Source organism: Otolemur garnettii, unplaced genomic scaffold (genome assembly GCF_000181295.1).
Source record: "Otolemur garnettii isolate 467f Iridium unplaced genomic scaffold, OtoGar3 scaffold00055, whole genome shotgun sequence".
Classification (NCBI taxonomy): domain Eukaryota; kingdom Metazoa; phylum Chordata; class Mammalia; order Primates; family Galagidae; genus Otolemur; species Otolemur garnettii.
The window spans coordinates 1,355,394-1,372,681 of NW_003852450.1; the positions used below are offsets into that span (position 1 = coordinate 1,355,394).

Consider the following 17,288-nt stretch of genomic DNA (forward strand, 5'->3'; position numbering starts at 1 on the left):
AGGACTGACAATTTAAGACCCAGAAAGATGGTTTTATGACTGGTGCAACTATAAATCAAACTTATAAAGTTCATAAAAATTGTTAAAATAAAAAATGGTTTAATAGGAATGTTTTATGGCCCATAACATTATTATAGCTGTTTTATTCCCTGTGCGTTAAGGGTTTAATTGGATCGCCGCAATTCTAGGGATTCTCTGTTTTTATTGGATGGAAGGTAATCTTAAATCAAAATGGCCCCAAATGTCTTCAATATGGCTCCTCATTTATCAGCCCTCTCCCTACAGGCCGGGTGCTGAGCCTCAGCACCCTTACAGAGGATGGGACCAGGTACCACCTTTCTCTCTGTTTCCCCAAGGGTAGTTGCCCCTTTGGTGAAACTCATCAAAGTAGCTCAGGCATTACAGGACCCAGGTCAGAAGGAAATCAGAACCAAAAGGGTAAATGGGCTTCAAACCAGTGAAACTTGAATTAAAATCCCAGATTAAGATAGGTAATGAGAACACATGCTCTACAGCCTAACAGATCTGGCTACAAATATCAACTCTACCAGTGTACTAATGATGTGAACTTGAAGATACCACTTAGCCTGCCTCTGCTTCCATGCCTTCATCTGTAAAATGGGAATAATTATATGTAACTCACAGGGTTGATGGGAAGCCACATCTAGTCCAGTGCCATCAGGCAGACATGTAATGCAAGTCACATGTGTAATTTCAACATCTTTACTAGCTATTAAAAAGTAAAAGCAAGCAGATTAATTAATATTAACAATATATTTTATGTAACCCGATCAATCTAAAATAATTTCCATTTCAATATGTAATCAATACAAAAATTACTAAGATGGTTTATAATCTTTTATTTATACTAAGTAATTAAAATCAAGTGTATATTGTACATTTAGAGTACAGTTCGACTCAGACACTTAGCATTCATTTCAGCCCGGACTGGCTACATTTTGAGTGCTCAATAGCCACATGTAGCAAGTAGCTGCCATATTGGGCAGTGCAGCTCTAGCCCAGTCAACGTTCCAAAACACATAGCAATTGTTATTCCTGGTGTTGTTGAACTGCTTGCTCCCTACCCCACACCTAGTTTATAACCCTCTAGAAGTACTTGACTATTCAACTTCCCCAGACACCTGCATTCACCCATACTGTACCTTTTGTACCTTTCTCAGGTGTCAGACAGGTCAGTGGTGGCGCTGGTCCCCAAACAGACATCTTCCTACAACATCCCTGCCTCTGCCAGCATCTCCCGAACGTCCATCAGCAGATACGGTGAGGACTAGCAAGAAATCAGAGCAGCTCAGGGTGGGGCCTCCTGGAGCCTGTTCACCACCACTCTAACAGCAGGGGGTGCTTGGCGGGGGAGGGAGGGGGCCCTGGCCACCATTCCTAGGCTATGGCTCATTTGTTTCTCTTCCTCCCTGGTCCAGTCATTCCCAGAACAGACTGTCCCCACAGCTGTGGGAGCAGGTGGCACCAGGGGACTTCTTTTGATATCCAAGGCCTAAAAGGAGTCAGAGTGGCCCAGAACCAGGAAAGCCCCTGGATGGGGGTACATACATCCGAGTTCCAGTTTATGCCTATTGTCCTGGCTGAATTATTAATAGTGCCCTCCTTTACTCCAGATGTGTCCCAGTTTAGACAAGAAATCAGCCATCCTCAGCCTGTCCTTCTACCTACCTCTGGGGCAATGAGGTGACAGCATATCCCTCTCTCTGACTCCATCTCCTCTGGTTTCTTGTATGCGCTCAGGCTTCCCAGCTAAAGAGCACCACAGGATTGAACCCAGCAGCTCGGTAAAGGGCTTAGGAACTCCTGCATCCTGGGCCCCAAGAGAGAAGGGCCAAGGGGAGCATTACAACTTGTAGCACTTTAATATCCAGATTTCTATTAAAGCACCAATGAAAGTGTCCTATTGGCATTTTACTCATTAATTATTCATTGCTGGGAGCATCAGAGGAGAGGGAACTCCTAAATTCCCTAGGGTCTCTCTAGCTCAGAGAATTTCTAAAAAATTTTTTAAAGACTTCATACTCCTCTGTCTTCATGTCAGCCAAGGATCCCTCAAATAATCCACCAATTATGAGGTCCCATGGGTCCCCTTCCACCTGAAATGAGGTTATTCTAAGTGCATGCAGCAGGCTCACAGGGAGGCTGGGGGAACCTGCAGGCCAGTCACTCACAGCTGTCCACTGCCCCTTCCCTAGACTCCTCCTTCAGGTACACAGGCAGCCCCGACAGCCTGCGCTCCCGGGCCCCCATGATCACCCCAGACCTCGAAAGCGGGGTTAAGGTGTGGCATCTGGTGAAGAACCATGACCATGGTGACCAGAAGGAGGGTGACCGGGGCAGCAAGATGGTGTCTGAGATCTATCTGACCCGACTGCTGGCCACCAAGGTAAGTCTTGCTGTGCCCGGGCCAGGGAATGCTCCTCACTGGAGAGTATGGTGATGTCCACCTCAACACAAAAAGGACATCTGGTGTGTGTCCTCCAAGGGAACCCATTCACACTAGCCGTAGTCCAGGTACCTGGGCAGGGGTCAGACCTGCTACTCTCCACACTTTGCAAAAATGGCAGTCATTAACTTCTGCCTGCTGCTTGACATTACCACTATGCTTTATAGGAGCAGCTCTCTTCCCTCTGGGCCCCTGCACCCTTAGGAAGATAGCAGAGTTTCTTATGGGTGTTAGCTGGACAGACATGCTGGCTTGCATATCCACCGTCATTGCATTTTCTACCTGCCTTGGCCACAAACAAAAGGAAAGCAGAGGGGCCAGACCTGCCAGTAATCGGAGGGAAGGCTTCCTCCTCTCCATCCCATCCCATCCCATCTCATCCAACCAACCCCAAATTTTGGAAGTGAGGCAACATCCTCTAGACTTCTAACAGAGAACAGAATATGCCCATGATGTGGCAATCACACAGCCCACATTTTCCAGGCCAGGCTAGAATTCACATCGCTCTCCCACTAACCCTACGGCAATGCCGCTGGACCCCTATTACAGTGGCATCCAACTTAGAACTCTCAGACGTGCTCCCAGAAGTGGAGCAACAAGTCTTCATCTCAGCTTTGCCTAATATGCTCAGCATACTGGTAAGACACCAACTAAGAGACGCTGGAAGAAGCCAGAGGTCTAATTGACTCTTCGAGGGGTAACATGAGCCTATGAAATGCTCCCATCTCCAGAGACCCTCCAAGGCCCTGTAGATCAGGGCTCTGTCTGGGGAATTCTTCTAGACCAGTGGTTCTCAACCTTCCTAATGCCACAGCCCTTTAATATAGTTCCCGTGGGTCACGACTCACAGGTTGAGAACCACTGTTCTAGACCCTTCACCTGCAGCCCACTTTCTAGAACTCCAGACAACACTTGTCCCAGGCCACTGATATCTTAAGGCTCTTCACACCTCCCATCAGACCCTCCCTGGCCATGCTCCTGTACCCAGTCTTCCAGCTCATTCCTCGGACACCTTCTCCAGACTGGCCTACCAGCCTGTGCACTCTTACTCCCTCATGGAAGCCTACACTCAAAGCCCTTCCTATCTTCCTGTCTAAGGCCCTCAGTCCACATCCACCTGGCGTGGACACAAGAATGAACGTGGCAGGTGGCTGCAGGATGGAGAAGAGCCTCTTCCGCAGGACCCCCAATTCATACAGTTTTTCCCATCTCCCAACATTACTCTTCCCCACCCTTGCCACTTTGCCCACCCTGCCTTGTGCCCCAGGCAGATTTCCAAGGCAGGATGGGCCCAAGGCACCATCTGGGATGCCCAGCCTCTGTCTCACTCCCCCCTCCCGTTCCCAGGGCACCCTGCAGAAGTTCGTGGATGACTTGTTTGAGACCTTGTTTAGCACTGTGCACCGGGGCAGCGCTCTCCCCCTGGCCATCAAGTACATGTTCGATTTCCTGGATGAGCAGGCAGACAGACACAGCATCCACGACACAGATGTGCGGCACACCTGGAAAAGCAACTGGTAAACCTCAGGGGAGCTCAGCAGGAGACAGTGCCTGGAGAGGCCTGGAGCTGTGAGGGTTGGGGACCTGCGGCGACCCTGGGAGATGAGAGGGCAGCCTGTTCTCAGCTGGGCTTGGTGATCCGATGCTCCTAGAGCAAATAGCGCACATATGTTGTGCAGAGCCCACGTGGGCCCCGTGCTGTCTATGCCAAGTGAGGCCCGCCTGACTTGAGGCCTGGCACCAGGGTGCATGCCTGAGCTCTGCCCATTCAGACTACGACCATTCCCCAGGAAGAACCTCCTCCCTTGAACCTGAGACCTCTATTTCTCAGGAGAAGAAAGCTGAGGGGGCCTATGCAAAGAGCTGCCTTTGAAACCTGCAGTGGAGCTTCAGAGCCAGGCATCATCGTGGGGCATTCTGAGTGGGCCAAAACCCAAGGCACTTCCTGGGTTCTGGAGAATTCATGAGGAAGCCCTGAATTAAACTTAGACCCCTGGCAAAGCTGGCCAGCCCTCGGGCGGGAGCTCACACCTGCTGCAGACTTAAGCCCACTGACAAGGAGGATTTTATTGCAAATTTGATCTCTGAAGGCCAAGTGATTACCCCAGCACTATGGCTTTCAGGAAGCAGCAGGCAAAATGCCCTGCAGGCGTGACTCTCTCCCCTAAAGTCACCTCTGCATTCTGACCAGTAGTGGGAGAAGTTCCCTCAGGCCCCTGGCATGAAACTTTTCCCTCCTGGGTTTTGAACCTGGACCACAAACCAACCTAGAGACTGGCTTTCAGGTCCAACGGGGACTGGCCAAGAGCCAAAGTCAAAGGCTTCCTTTGGGAAAGAGCTCAGAGAAGGGAGAGGGGAGGTCCAGGCATTTGGGTTGGGCAGGCAGCCCACACAGCTGTCTGGAGTCAGCGGTCTCTTCAGAAAACAGAGCCGGCACAGATGGGCCCAAGCTGTTATTTGGGAATCAAAAGTCCTAGCAACCAACAAAACACTTTGGAAAAGGCCAACCCCAGGCCCATCTATTTCTTAGTGCGGTGGTCACTGAGCCTTCCTGAGTCTGCAGCTTTGATCACAGAGGAGTGATGTGGAGAGGCTGGGGTGGCCTCGGGATGAGGAGCCCACAGTTCACGTTGCCAAAGGCCGGACTTCCATCTGTATTCCTGGGGCAAGGCCATGGCTGTCTCCTTTACTGTGCAAGGTCCCCAGCCCAGCCCTGGGAGTGAGTAATTTCAGGGAAATCAAGAGAAAGTACTGAGTTATTCCCATCTCTATGCCTTCTTTGTGCTGGCCAGACCCAAGTAATATTATAGAAATGCACTTCGCTGGCATTGTGGTGGGGACAGAGTTTCCTTAGCCAGACCTCAAAGAGCAAATGTCCAAGGAAAGATTATTAGAAGCTCCCTAAAGCTGCCAGAGGAAGAGGAGGGTGAAGAGAGAAGTCAGCTCTCAGCTGAGGCAGCTCCTCTCGGGTTACAGGAAAGTGAGTGATCCCACTGCACTTCAGAAGACAGGCAGGAATTGTAGTGGAAGGGCTCCAAGGTGGGCCAAGCTGATGTTTCCCAAGACCTGGTGCTACTGAGACATTTGGGATACTTTGGGGTCCATGAGGCCCAAGAGAAGATGAAGAAGGGGAGAAGAAGGATGAGCTGGGACTAGGAAACATCATTTCAGGCTAGAAGGACAAGCCGGTGGAGAGTGCTCCCTCTACGGAGGAGTCAAAAGAGTTAAGACTGGGGAGGCAGCAGGGAGAGAAGGCAGAGCTGGAAAAGGAAGGAAGAATAGCAGCTGTTCTGGTTTTGAAGGAGAATGAACGGGTTTATCCGCCTTATGGTCTAAGGAGCAGAAAAAAATCTTTCTCCTCTGGCGATAAATTCCCGACTTGCAGAAGGAAGTCTCCTAACTACTGACCAGTTCCTCGCAGGGTGGGAAAAACTCTACAGCCAGTCATTCCCAGGATACCAACAATGGCCTCCTCGTCTCCCTCTGCCCCTGCCCAGATACAAGGATGCCCTGGGGAGAGGCCTGAAAGAACTTGCCCCAGGGGAGCCCATTCCTCTGCCCTGCCAGGCCGGGCCAGTGCTGGGAAGTGGCTCCTGCAGCAGGGCTGGGCGGGGAGCACAGGTGGTGCCCTTTGTGCCCACTCTGAGGCGGTGCCTGGGGCTGCTGGCTGCGTCCATCTGGACAATGGCCATGGGCACTATGAAGGGACTCCAGGAGTCTGCTGGCTTTGTGTGAAGTCCTGAGAAACTGTGCTGTCCTCTGTACTTGGACTTCCCTGGGGGCGTGGAGGCCTTTAGAAAAAACTACCAGGAGGGAACAGCATGCACCCACGCCCACCACTGGCTCATTAGAGAACAGGGTCAGTGCCCCGTTAGGGGACAACATGCCTCTCCTTTCTCCGGGGTCAGAAACAGCTTCAGTTAAGTTAGCTGGACTCCTTTTCTACAGTTTTAATCCCTTGCTCCTTGGGGTAGACATTTTGACGTTCTGGAGGCTAGGGGAGGAATATCAGTGTTCTGTGTAAGGGACATGAGTGACCCACATAATCCAGTCCACTCTGTCTTTCCCCACAGCCTCCCTCTGCGCTTCTGGGTGAACGTGATCAAGAACCCCCAATTTGTATTTGACATCCATAAGGGCAGCATCACGGACGCCTGCCTCTCTGTGGTGGCCCAGACCTTCATGGACTCTTGCTCAACATCAGAGCACCGGCTGGGCAAGGACTCCCCCTCCAACAAGCTGCTCTATGCCAAGGACATCCCCAGCTACAAGAGCTGGGTAGAGAGGTCAGTAGCACCCTGAGAACAGCTGGTGCCCCTGTCTCCCTTCTCATCTTCTACTCTGAGGCGTCACTGACCTAGGACTCAGGTAGTATTTAGTCTCAGTCTCATGCTCCCCTCCTTCTTTCACACTCCCTGTTGTGAGGACAAAGGGTGGCTTTGTGCTCTTGGAAGTCAGATGATTGTCATCTTAATTACCATTTATTGAGCACATGCTAACCACTGAGCACTGTCATAAACATTTTTATATGTATCAGCCAGGTATGGTAATGCACACCCATAATCCTAGCACTTTAGGAGGCTGAGATGGGAGGATCTCTTTAGGCCAGGAGTTTGAGACCAGCTTGAGCAACATAGTGAGACCATCTCTACAAAAAAAAAATGCAGAAGAAGAAGAAGAAAAAGACAGCTGGGCGTGGTGACATGTACCTGTGGTCCCAGCTACCCAGGACACTGCTGCGGGAGGATTGCTAAGCCCAGGAGTTTGAGGTTGAAGTGAGCTATGATGATGCCACTGCACTCTTGCCAGTGTGATAGAGCAAGATTATAATCCACATTTTACTGATGAGGAAACTGCAGCACAGAGAGGCTAAATAACTTGCCTAGTATCACACAGTAAGCAGGTAGCAAAGCTGGGATTTGAACACAATGAATTTGGTCAGTCTGGGCTTGTAACCACCCTGCTGGGTGCAGCAGTCAGGAGCTCTCAGCTTGAGGGAATCTCCCAAAGAAACAGTGGACTTAGTTCTGAACCTCTGCTTAAAGCAAGAGGCCAGAGGAAGCCACATCAGAAGAGAACAAGGGAGTCAACAACTGGGGACACTCAGTGCTTTCAAGGGCCATGGGGCCAAGTTAGGTAGAGGCAAATGTTTTCTGAGTCCCCATCAAGGTACCTGTCCTGTCCACCATGGCAGATACTACGCAGACATTGCCAAGCTTCCAGCCATCAGTGACCAGGACATGAATGCCTACCTCGCCGAGCAATCCCGCCTGCACGCCGTGGAATTCAACATGCTGAGTGCTCTCAATGAGATCTATTCCTATGTCAGCAAGTACAGTGAGGAGGTAAGACATGGCCTCAGAACGAACAGAAACCAGCATGCCTAGAGCATCTCAGCTAACCAGGAAGCCTGACTCAGTCCTTAAATATTAATAACAATAGACAGTAATTTAGAAAACATATCCATGGAGTCAAAAACCTGTGAGCTCAAGAATCATTAGCATTCCTTTATAAGGCAACCCAACCTCTTCTGATTCACTGAACCCTTTCTTATACATTTCATTGTCTCTCCATCATTGTGCAGCCAATAAATAACACTTTCAATAATTTAATTGTATTTCAGTTCAAAGTGTTGTACAATTAATTTCATTTTTTCTTAAACAATGAATCAAACTATTCTTTGCCCTTGGGCAGAGCCTGTCAGTTACATTTCAGATAAACAGGTAGACTTAACACAAATAGAGATTGAATAGGACACCTTTGGAAAATTCACGAGTCGTGCATGAACATGGAACCCGAAAGTAGTGATAGTAGTAGCGAGAGTTACCACTTGCACAGCCCTTCCTGTAGGCCAAAGCCTGTTTTAAACACTTACGATATATACACATACATGTATATATGTGTGTGTGTTTATTTAATTAATCGTTTCAATTATTGAAGGTTATGTTCGTGAAGACTGAATGGAAAGGTAGACAGAAGGGTGATTGGGGAAGGACTGCAGAAAATGATGTCTTCTCTCCTGGGTCCTGAAGTCTGTCCTACCTCTGTTTTTGTTCCTCAGCTCATCGGGGCCCTAGAGCAGGATGAGCAGGCCCGGCGACAGCGGCTGGCTTATAAGGTGGAGCAGCTCATCAACGCCATGTCCATTGAAAGCTGAGAACAGCCTCCAGTTCCGGGGTGGAAGGACCCATCAAAGCAGTCACACGGGGAGTCTCAGAAGGAAGGACAAGTGAAGGGGATGAGGCCCCAGAGCTTGCTGCCCCCTGAGATCCCCACTCTGGGGAGAGGGGAGGGCCCCTCTCTCCTCCGCCAGCCAAGTTTCCTCACAGCCAGCTCCTGCCCGGGGAGCCAGTGGGCATCACCCATCCACAGCCAGAGCGAGTGCGGAGCCGGGCCAGGAGGAGGTGGTTCTTCAGGCTGAGAGGTGGGAGCCTCACGGTTCTGCCTCTGTGACTGCTGCTTTGCATGAAACTCATTTGATGTATATTAGGGAAATAATGAGAACTTTATTTAATTTTTTTTAAGAAAAAGGAAAGAAAAAACAGAAATAAAACAAAACAAAAAGCTGCCCTGTTAATCCTGTTCAACTTTTGTTTAATTCTGATTTCTATCTCCCTGACCTCTGTCCCCACCACGCCTCCTTCCTTCTGTAACTCCTGTTCCCAAATGCCAGAAGAAGCCTGCAAAGAGATGCTGAGAGAAACAGGAGGGAAAGTGTTTGTCTCCTTTTCCCTGAAATTAAAAAGAGAGAGAGAGAAAGAGAAGGAGGGAGAACGAAGAGGAGAAGAAGAATGAGCACAAGTTCACACCAAACACTTTGCAAAAATAGCGGCCCATGAAATTGGGACCCCGGCAGCCAGCAGAGTGTGGAACTCCGGAACTCTGCCCTGATTGCAAAGCCACCGAGTCACTCCACCTGGCTGACTGGAAACTGAGCTCTCCGTGCCACACATCTGTATATTCTCCTATCTTGAGAGGAGATGCATACCTACAGAGCGCTGATGCTTTCTGCTGTTGTTTTGCTTATTTTATTTAATCCCAAACCTCAGTAAAGGAGGAGCTGGTCTTTGGTACTTTTCCTTTTGGTTGCCCTAAAGTTGCTTTCAGAAGTGGGGTGAGGTGAGCCTCTCCTAAACCCGATTCCTGGCCGCCCTGAGGACACTGGGAGGCTCTACTCTACATCGGCCCCTGTCATAAACCAGGCCTCCTGGAGAAATGGTCCAGAGGTGTGTGGCCAGGCCTCCAGGGGGTTCCCTTTGGGAGTTGATTTGGGAACAGGGGTGTTTGGCTTTGCATTCCAATCCAATCTTCCAGTGGTTCCTGGCAATTACAAAGAAAACAAAAATCAAACACTGTTTACAGAAAGCAATACTTGAAGAGCCAGTAGGTTAAAGAAGCTGCAGTATTTATTGTGCTTTCTTTCTTTCATTCTCTCCTGCCTGGAGACGGGAGACAACCTTCGCTCATGCACGGATGGTCCTGACCCTCTGGGCCTGCAGCCCTTCCTCAGTGGAAATGACCATGGCGTGCCTTGCTGCTGCCTTTGGCCTCTCGCCTCTCTGTCTGCCTCTCATGGACTTGTGGGTATGAACAAGAGGATGGCTTCTCACTGCACGCCTTTCCTGCTCTCTCTGTCTCCTAATGACACCCAAAACCATGGATGGTCAACTCTCTTGAGTGTAGTTCCCAAACAAAAGACCAAAGCCCCATGCCTTTGGGACCAGGGGCCCCACAGAAACCAGTGGGAGTCATCCAGAGGGAAAGCACTCTGTCGGCATCAGGCCTTTGGTGACCAGAACAGGACCTTGGTGATGGTGACAGCCATCAGAGTGTCCAGGCCTCCCACACTGGCTCATCCTAGCAGCCACCTTCATCTTCTCTGGAAGCAGCATTGGAGCTGGGGGTAAAAGGACAAGCTAAAGGCAAAGGGGTTGGAGTCGAGGAGACAGAAGTACCTCCCCTTTCCACTTTTCAAGGGGTCAAGAATCCTAGGCCAAGAAAGACTGGAAAAGGGTCATTTCTTCTGTAATGAAAACTCTGGGCCCTAGCTTCTTTGGGCCCTGCTTTACCTCCAAGTAATTCCAATTCCCAAAGGCTCTGCTGACCACATGCAATTCCCAGGAAAGGGCTAGGGAGGGGAGCATGAGGCCTGGCTTCCATGCTTGGCATGTGGCTTTGGATCACGGTCTAACTGCACAGCAGACGTACCCCAGTCTCCTCAGCTCTAGTTTCTTGCCTGAATGCAGCTGACAAATGAGAATAGAAAAGCATTCAGCAAAACACTCAGGAAACTTGCTGTTTTCATTATAATTCACAACCAGCCTTGCCAAGGCCACTTTCTTCTGATAATCCACTTCTGTTAAAAGTTTCTCGGGTCCTATTAATAGCCTGAAAGAAATACTAATGACTGGCCTTCCGCACTAAGCCAAAGTGTTTGCTCTTCAGCGCACCCAAAGCTTATCAGCGCAGAGCCCATAATTTATGGAGATGAAAGGAGAGGAGATATGGGCGAGAAGAACGTGAGCAGGAGAACGTGTGCTACCATAAAAAATTCCAGCCCACCCCATCTCACTTCTGAGCTCTGTTTGAATGAAGATTTTCTCATCACGCGGCTGCCCAGACTGGCAGGAAGACTCGTCTCCACCTTCCAGTAAGCGGAGGCCAGACAGGGCAGCTGCTCTTGCCCCAGCCCTTACCTTGCAGCTGCCCGCATATCTAACAGCTTATGCTGGTGACCCTTTGCTGCCCTTGGGGCACTTCCTGGAAGCTTCTTGGAGAACAAATAGAAGAATGGGGGAGCAAATTGAAGAATGAAGAGGGAAAAGGCGAAAGTGGCTGTGAGTAGTTTGGCCACATTTCCCAGGAGTCCATGAGAGAGTTGGTAACTTAGGCTGGCAAAGGAAGTGGCACAGGGGCAGCCTTATGGAAGGAATTAAGAAAAAGGAAAACACAGCTGGACTCAAGCCAGGCCAGGAGGTAAAAAGTTGCAGAACCTGGCCCCCTTTCCAGCTTCTCACCTGTTCCTCTGCCACCCCTCTTGGCTTCGGACCACCAAACCCAATGGAATCCATACCGCATGGAATGGGGGGAGCGGGAGTGTGTCTTCTCCCTATCATCCAATTTGAGAATATTTTGACTTTGTGTAAGGAAGAAGGATTAAAGCCACAGCCCCTCCCCACAAGAAGCTATCCATCTTGGGGGGAGGCAGAGCGGGAAGACCTTCTCCAACGTCTCTCCTGATTCTCTTTGTTTCATGATTCTGCAGAGGTGACAATGCTCTAGAAAAGGACAAGGTCCCCAGGAGGGTGCTTGGCAACACAGAGGATGCTAAGGGACAAAATGGAAAGCACGACGCTGCAGTGGGGCCCCCCTTCTGCCGCCTGCCCTGGGCATGGAGTCAGGTGCCGCAGCACCGCTCTCAAAACCGTTTCTGATCCACTGCTGGCGGACAGTTCCCTCCTCACAGAGTTCAGTTGTTGAACGTGTGAATCAGCTGTTCAGCTCCCTGGAGGAGGGAAGGATTGCCTGCGTGCATTCGTTCATTCAGGATAACTTCTTAGGCAGCAGCTAACTGCCAGGCACTGCTCAAGGTATGGGAAAACAGAGATGACAGAGACCAGGAAGATCCTTCTAACTAATTTCTATTTTTCAGGCTGCTCGTCACCAACTTAGCAGCCTCAGTTCTCCCCCTGTTGCCAGAGGACGTGTTTCATAGGGAAAGGCGTCCAGCGAAGGAAGTGGACCGACCCATCTGCCTTACCTTATCCTGGGGACATTCCCCTAGCAGAGAAAGCCCCTTTGGTTTCTGCTGCCACCGTCTCTCCTGGCAGTACTTTGCCTGCTGCTTGAGTACCCAACCTTCCTTCAGTTCCACCAAATGAGGACAAGAAATAGCAGTAAGACCCTGACCCTGCTAAGTGAGAAGCAGAAGCAATGGGTGAGCTGAACGAAAAACTGAGCTGGGCAGAACAAACCGGGAACTATTAGAAGCCTCTGGCTGATAAATGTCCAGGTGCGTCCCAGTCACCATACCTGCCCCCACTGACCTGCTGCCAGTAAATACTGAGCCAGCAGCTGCTCTAGGGAGGCTGTTTACTCCCAGCCACAGTGTCATGCCCAAGACTCCGGGGATGGACACAGACAGGAAAGAACTGAGCCTTAGTGGAAAAAATGCCAAGTGGCCTCATCAACACAGGACCACAGGAGCAGGTCCCATGGGGCATGTAGGAGATGAAGTTCAGGGCCTTCTGATGCCTTGTCTCAGGAATGTGCTTCGAGGAAATGCTGGCATCTTTTCCACAACTCACAGTCTCTCTTTCTCCTCCCAGTTTCCCCAAAGTGGGAAGTTTTATCACTTGGGGCTCAGTGATCTCCACAAATGAAGGATAAAGTTGTATTCTTGGTATTTCTAACTAGTACTAGGGAAAAATCCTAAGAGACAATTATCAGAGCCTCAGCCCAGTAAGCAAACTGGAGGGTCCTCGGCCTTTGGGGGACACCCACATCTCATCCTCCTCACCATGGGGAAGCCCTCCCTTCACACCAAGCCATCTCCTTTCTGCTGCAAGGGGCACGTGGGGGCATCTTCTGGATTTCAGCCACAAACCTCACCTTGACTTTCCACATTGGCATCAAAGGTAGAGGGCATAATGGAACACGAGATGTCCCTGAGTGTGTAGGGGAAGAAGGGACAAGCTCATTATACCCTGAATCTGGGGGCCTGAGCCCACCTGCCTTTCCTCCCAACTTCTACTCAAACCCACTCCTCTTGACACACTGGAATCTGTATTATATATATTTTTAAGAAAATACAATGATGGTTGTCTGGTTTTGTTGTTTTTACAGGTGTTGTGGAATAAAAAAACTGTAAGAAAATTAAGTATTTAAAATGTTCCAATAAAACGGGGTTTTTTGTTATTCTAATATATTATTGTGTACCTATTGTAAATATGAAACACTCCTATTTTGCAAGCCAAGGACACAATTTGTACTGTTGTTATATATAAATAAAGTTTACTGAATAAAAAAAAAATCCTTAACTCTTCAAACAAACCTGATTATTCTGTAGCATATATGCAGAGTAACATTTGATGGGTATATGTAAGGAAGATACTCATAGAAAGATGAGCTAGCTAAGTTGTTCTGAAGGGGGTATCTAGAATTGTCTTGTCTTGGGAGCCAGAGCTTATTAATGTCCAGTCATCATCACCATAACACACACACACACACACACACACACACACACACACACACACAGGTCCAGCTTGAGCGAGCAGGTGAACACTGCCCCCTAGCTCCAAGACCCCAGAATACAGCTTTCCCTCACTGGAGGGTGCCAGTACAGACTGCAGGTTAAGGTAAGGTGACCAGATTTTAACATTGGTAAAGTGGGACATCATTGACGGGGGGGCTGGGGGGGAGGGCTGACAACAATGCAAACTTTGATAAGCAGTTCTCGATAATCAGTTCTCAATAATTATTTGTTATTAAAGTTTAACATTTTAAAATTAACAAAAATAATATAAAACTCATATCCTGGCGAAATAGCCCCATGGCAGCTGAAAACCATATATTCCCTTCCTGTTCTCCCACGTCCCCTAGCTTGTCATGCATTCTTTCCAAAAATTGGGACTTTTTTAAAATGCTGCAGGACGTGGGACAAATTGTTAAAAATTGGGACTGTCCAGCCAAAAGGGGGACGTCTGGTCACCTTAGGTTAAGGCCTCCTCCCAGGGATGAAGTGAGGTCTCTGAAGAATATGGAGATCCACTCCCAGCCCTTCCTGAGAAGTGCATGCATTCAGTTGTACAGAACTTGCATTAACCCCGGTAAGTTCTGGGGTAAGTGCTGGGGATAAAACAGTAAATGAGAAAGATAATATCCTTGTCCTTATTGACTCATTAGTGTGGTGAAAATTGTAAGGATTTGGAAAAAAGGAATGTTTTCGCCACCAGTTGGGAAGGGTTTTTATTGTTGCCTCTCTCTTATTTTCGGTGGAAAGATTGAAGGTAAATCACGGGAAATACCAAAGAGCATGTGTTTGTAGATCCAGTACAAGGGAAGAACAAAAGGGAGGAGGCCCCAGGCCTAAGGGAGGAAAGTAGTTGGGTGACTTGGAGTCCAGACACAGGAGAAACTTCACAATCCTAAAATAAGGCTTACACATGAGGAATTGATTGTAGGAATCCCAAGCCTTTGCCTTCCTCTGTACTATCCTTCTGTGCTTTGTTTTGGCACTCTCAAGTTGGTGAGTGATGCTTCTCCTCTTACCATGGACTGGTAAGAGGAATAGATGAGAATAACTCAAGAATCCATGCACCTGACTCTCAGCGGAGCATGCAACAGAGCTGCTGTTTGCTTTCCTGATGATCATGGGGCCGGGCCTTATACCAGGCACTAAGAGTAGAGCCTCCTGAAGACAAGGTGCAGCACCTGACTTTGGGGTGCCTGCGGGCCGAAGGGGGAGAGACAGATCCTGCTCACCAGGCCACCTGACTGCAATAGGGAAGGCCAACATACAGATAACAGTGGGGCTTGGGACTTATCCCTCTCCTCCTCCCCACATTCATATCTCTCTCTCTCTCTCTCTCTCTCTCTCAGGCAGGCACTCTCTTCCCAGAAAGAGTGGAGAGATGCAAATGCTGGTCCTGAGGGTGAGAAAAATGCAAACACAACACCAGGAGGAGCCAGGATGGAGAAAGAGCGCTGTGCTGAGGCCCGCACATAATTAGTGCATTGTTCTCAACAGCACGGTGGGCCTGGGGAGTACACTGGAGAGTTGTTTTGTTTTATTTTTCCCTAACATTAAACCATCTTCCACATCTCTTTGAAATGCAAACCTAGAACCCTGCAGGCACTATATTGTACCAGTGAAAAAGGTGTTCTTTCTCAGCAAAACCAATAGCATCGCCTGTGAGCTCTAGTGAAGGATCGGCAGTTAGATGAGACCTCCTTCAGTCATTGCCTCTCTGGGCCTCGCCTCCCCACAGTCTGGGGTGCAGGGAAACTTGAGTAAAGGCGGCCATTGCTCTGTTTGGAATCTTTTTCTCCAATATTCTTGCTCTTCCCCATCTCTCGCTTCAGCAGCTTGGACTCAGGGTACCCTTACCCTATAACTAAGTACCTGCTGCCCAAACTACCGTTCTCCAAGGTGAAGGAGGGAGACACTGCCTGTTCCTTGGGCTGTCTTGTTCACTGTTACATTTCTGGGATAGAAGACCATCCCTGGCCCACAGTACAGGCCCATAGATTCTGATAAAATGAATGATCAAATGAATGGAACTTGTGAAGCACCTGCCAAATTCCAGGCACTGGAATATCTTTTTTGGAAGAGTTGTCAATCTCATATGATAGAAGTGTTCCAGTTTTCTAGTGTGAGGTTCCAAGAGGCTAAAAGATTTTCTTAAGGCCACATAATTACTTGGTGGTTGAGCTACAGAGGTCTTCCAAAGTTCAGACTCCGTGCTTATTTTTGTTTCTTTTTTTTACTTTTTATTTATCTTTTTATTTCAGATTAATACGAGGGTACAAATGTTTAGGTTGCATTGCTTGCATTGCATAGGTAAAGTTCAAGTTGTAGTTGAGCTCTTCACCCGGGGAGTGTGCTGCACACCCTTACATCGTGCACCAAAGGTGAGAGCTTACTGATCACTTTCCCTTCTTCCCCTTCCCTTCATCTGAATTCAGTTGTGTTTTTCCAGACTGCATGCTTTTCCAGGGCATGATACTGCCTTTTATTAGCTTTAGAGTTATTTAATGCTTGAAAGTCCTCCCCAGAAATGGATCCTGCATCTTGTAACAAACAGAGGCTATGGGAATACTCTCCGGCATTCATTAATATTCATATTTGTTCAACACAATCAAATCTATTCATTACTTGCTGTGAGCACGGCACCAGACTAGGCACTGTTAGGCTCATGAAGGGGGAAAAAATCTAAGTCCTAAAGTTATAGCTTTCCCAGAGTTTACAATCTAATGTCAACACCAAATCATTATTCTATGACAGTGGTTCTCAACCCTCCTAATGCCATGACCCTTTAATACAGTTCCTCATGTTGCGGTGACCCCCAACCATAAAATTATTTTCGTTGCTACTTCATAACTGTCATTTTGCTATTGTTATGAAGCGTAACGTAAATATCTGATATGCAGGATGTATTTTCATTGTTACAAAGGGGTCGCAACCCACAGGTTGTGAATCTCTGTTCTTTGAGAAAAAGACTCATCCCCCTTCTTGGTAGGAATTATATATCATTTTTACCACAAGTGCAAAATAATATTGCCAGACTGCATCAATAGGATCCTCAGAGATCTGAGCTCCTCAATTTGAGGGTACAACCTGCATGATACGCCACTGAAGAGAATTTAGGGAGGTGGGTGCTGCTGGTAATCTGTGCTCGATCATGGTGACACCATGAGCTGTCAAAGGTCTCTGCTCAGCAAGTGAGCTGAACCACACAGAGGCTGCCACCTGTTTTGCATTGGCAGCTGGGAGATTAGAGCCAAATGTGTGGCCCGCCAACAGCACATGTGCAACACTTCCTGCTTGGTGTTATTACGTTCATCCTCTTCCTGGCTTCCCGTTCTGTGTCTGCCTCATTTATCTTTATTCTTCACTCCCCCCCCACTCCTTCTAATTGCTAAGTTTCATGTATCCTTGGCTAAGACCTTAGCCTTGGATTCATATTATCTTGGGTCAATTCCATCCTCAAGCTGTGTGGTCTGGGACAAGTTACATAACCTCTCTGTACACCAATTTTCAAATCTATCAAATGAGGATAATAGTATGTATCAAGTAAGGTTTTTGTAGGGTTTAAGCAAG

At 48.5% G+C, this 17,288-nt stretch overlaps 1 protein-coding gene across 1 annotated transcript in view; it reads left to right on the plus strand.

The window, feature by feature from the left end:
- Positions 1-9,044, plus strand: part of PLXNA2 (plexin A2) — a 210,109-nt gene extending 201,065 nt beyond the window's left edge. Inside the window, exons 27-32 of the mRNA XM_003792201.2 lie at positions 1,182-1,281; positions 2,217-2,407; positions 3,815-3,984; positions 6,541-6,753; positions 7,662-7,812; positions 8,529-9,044. Coding sequence (XP_003792249.1) covers positions 1,182-1,281; positions 2,217-2,407; positions 3,815-3,984; positions 6,541-6,753; positions 7,662-7,812; positions 8,529-8,624 — 921 coding nt within the window. The 3' untranslated portion in view covers positions 8,625-9,044. The remainder of the gene's footprint in view (positions 1-1,181; positions 1,282-2,216; positions 2,408-3,814; positions 3,985-6,540; positions 6,754-7,661; positions 7,813-8,528) is intronic.
- Positions 9,045-17,288: the final 8,244 nt, after the last annotated feature.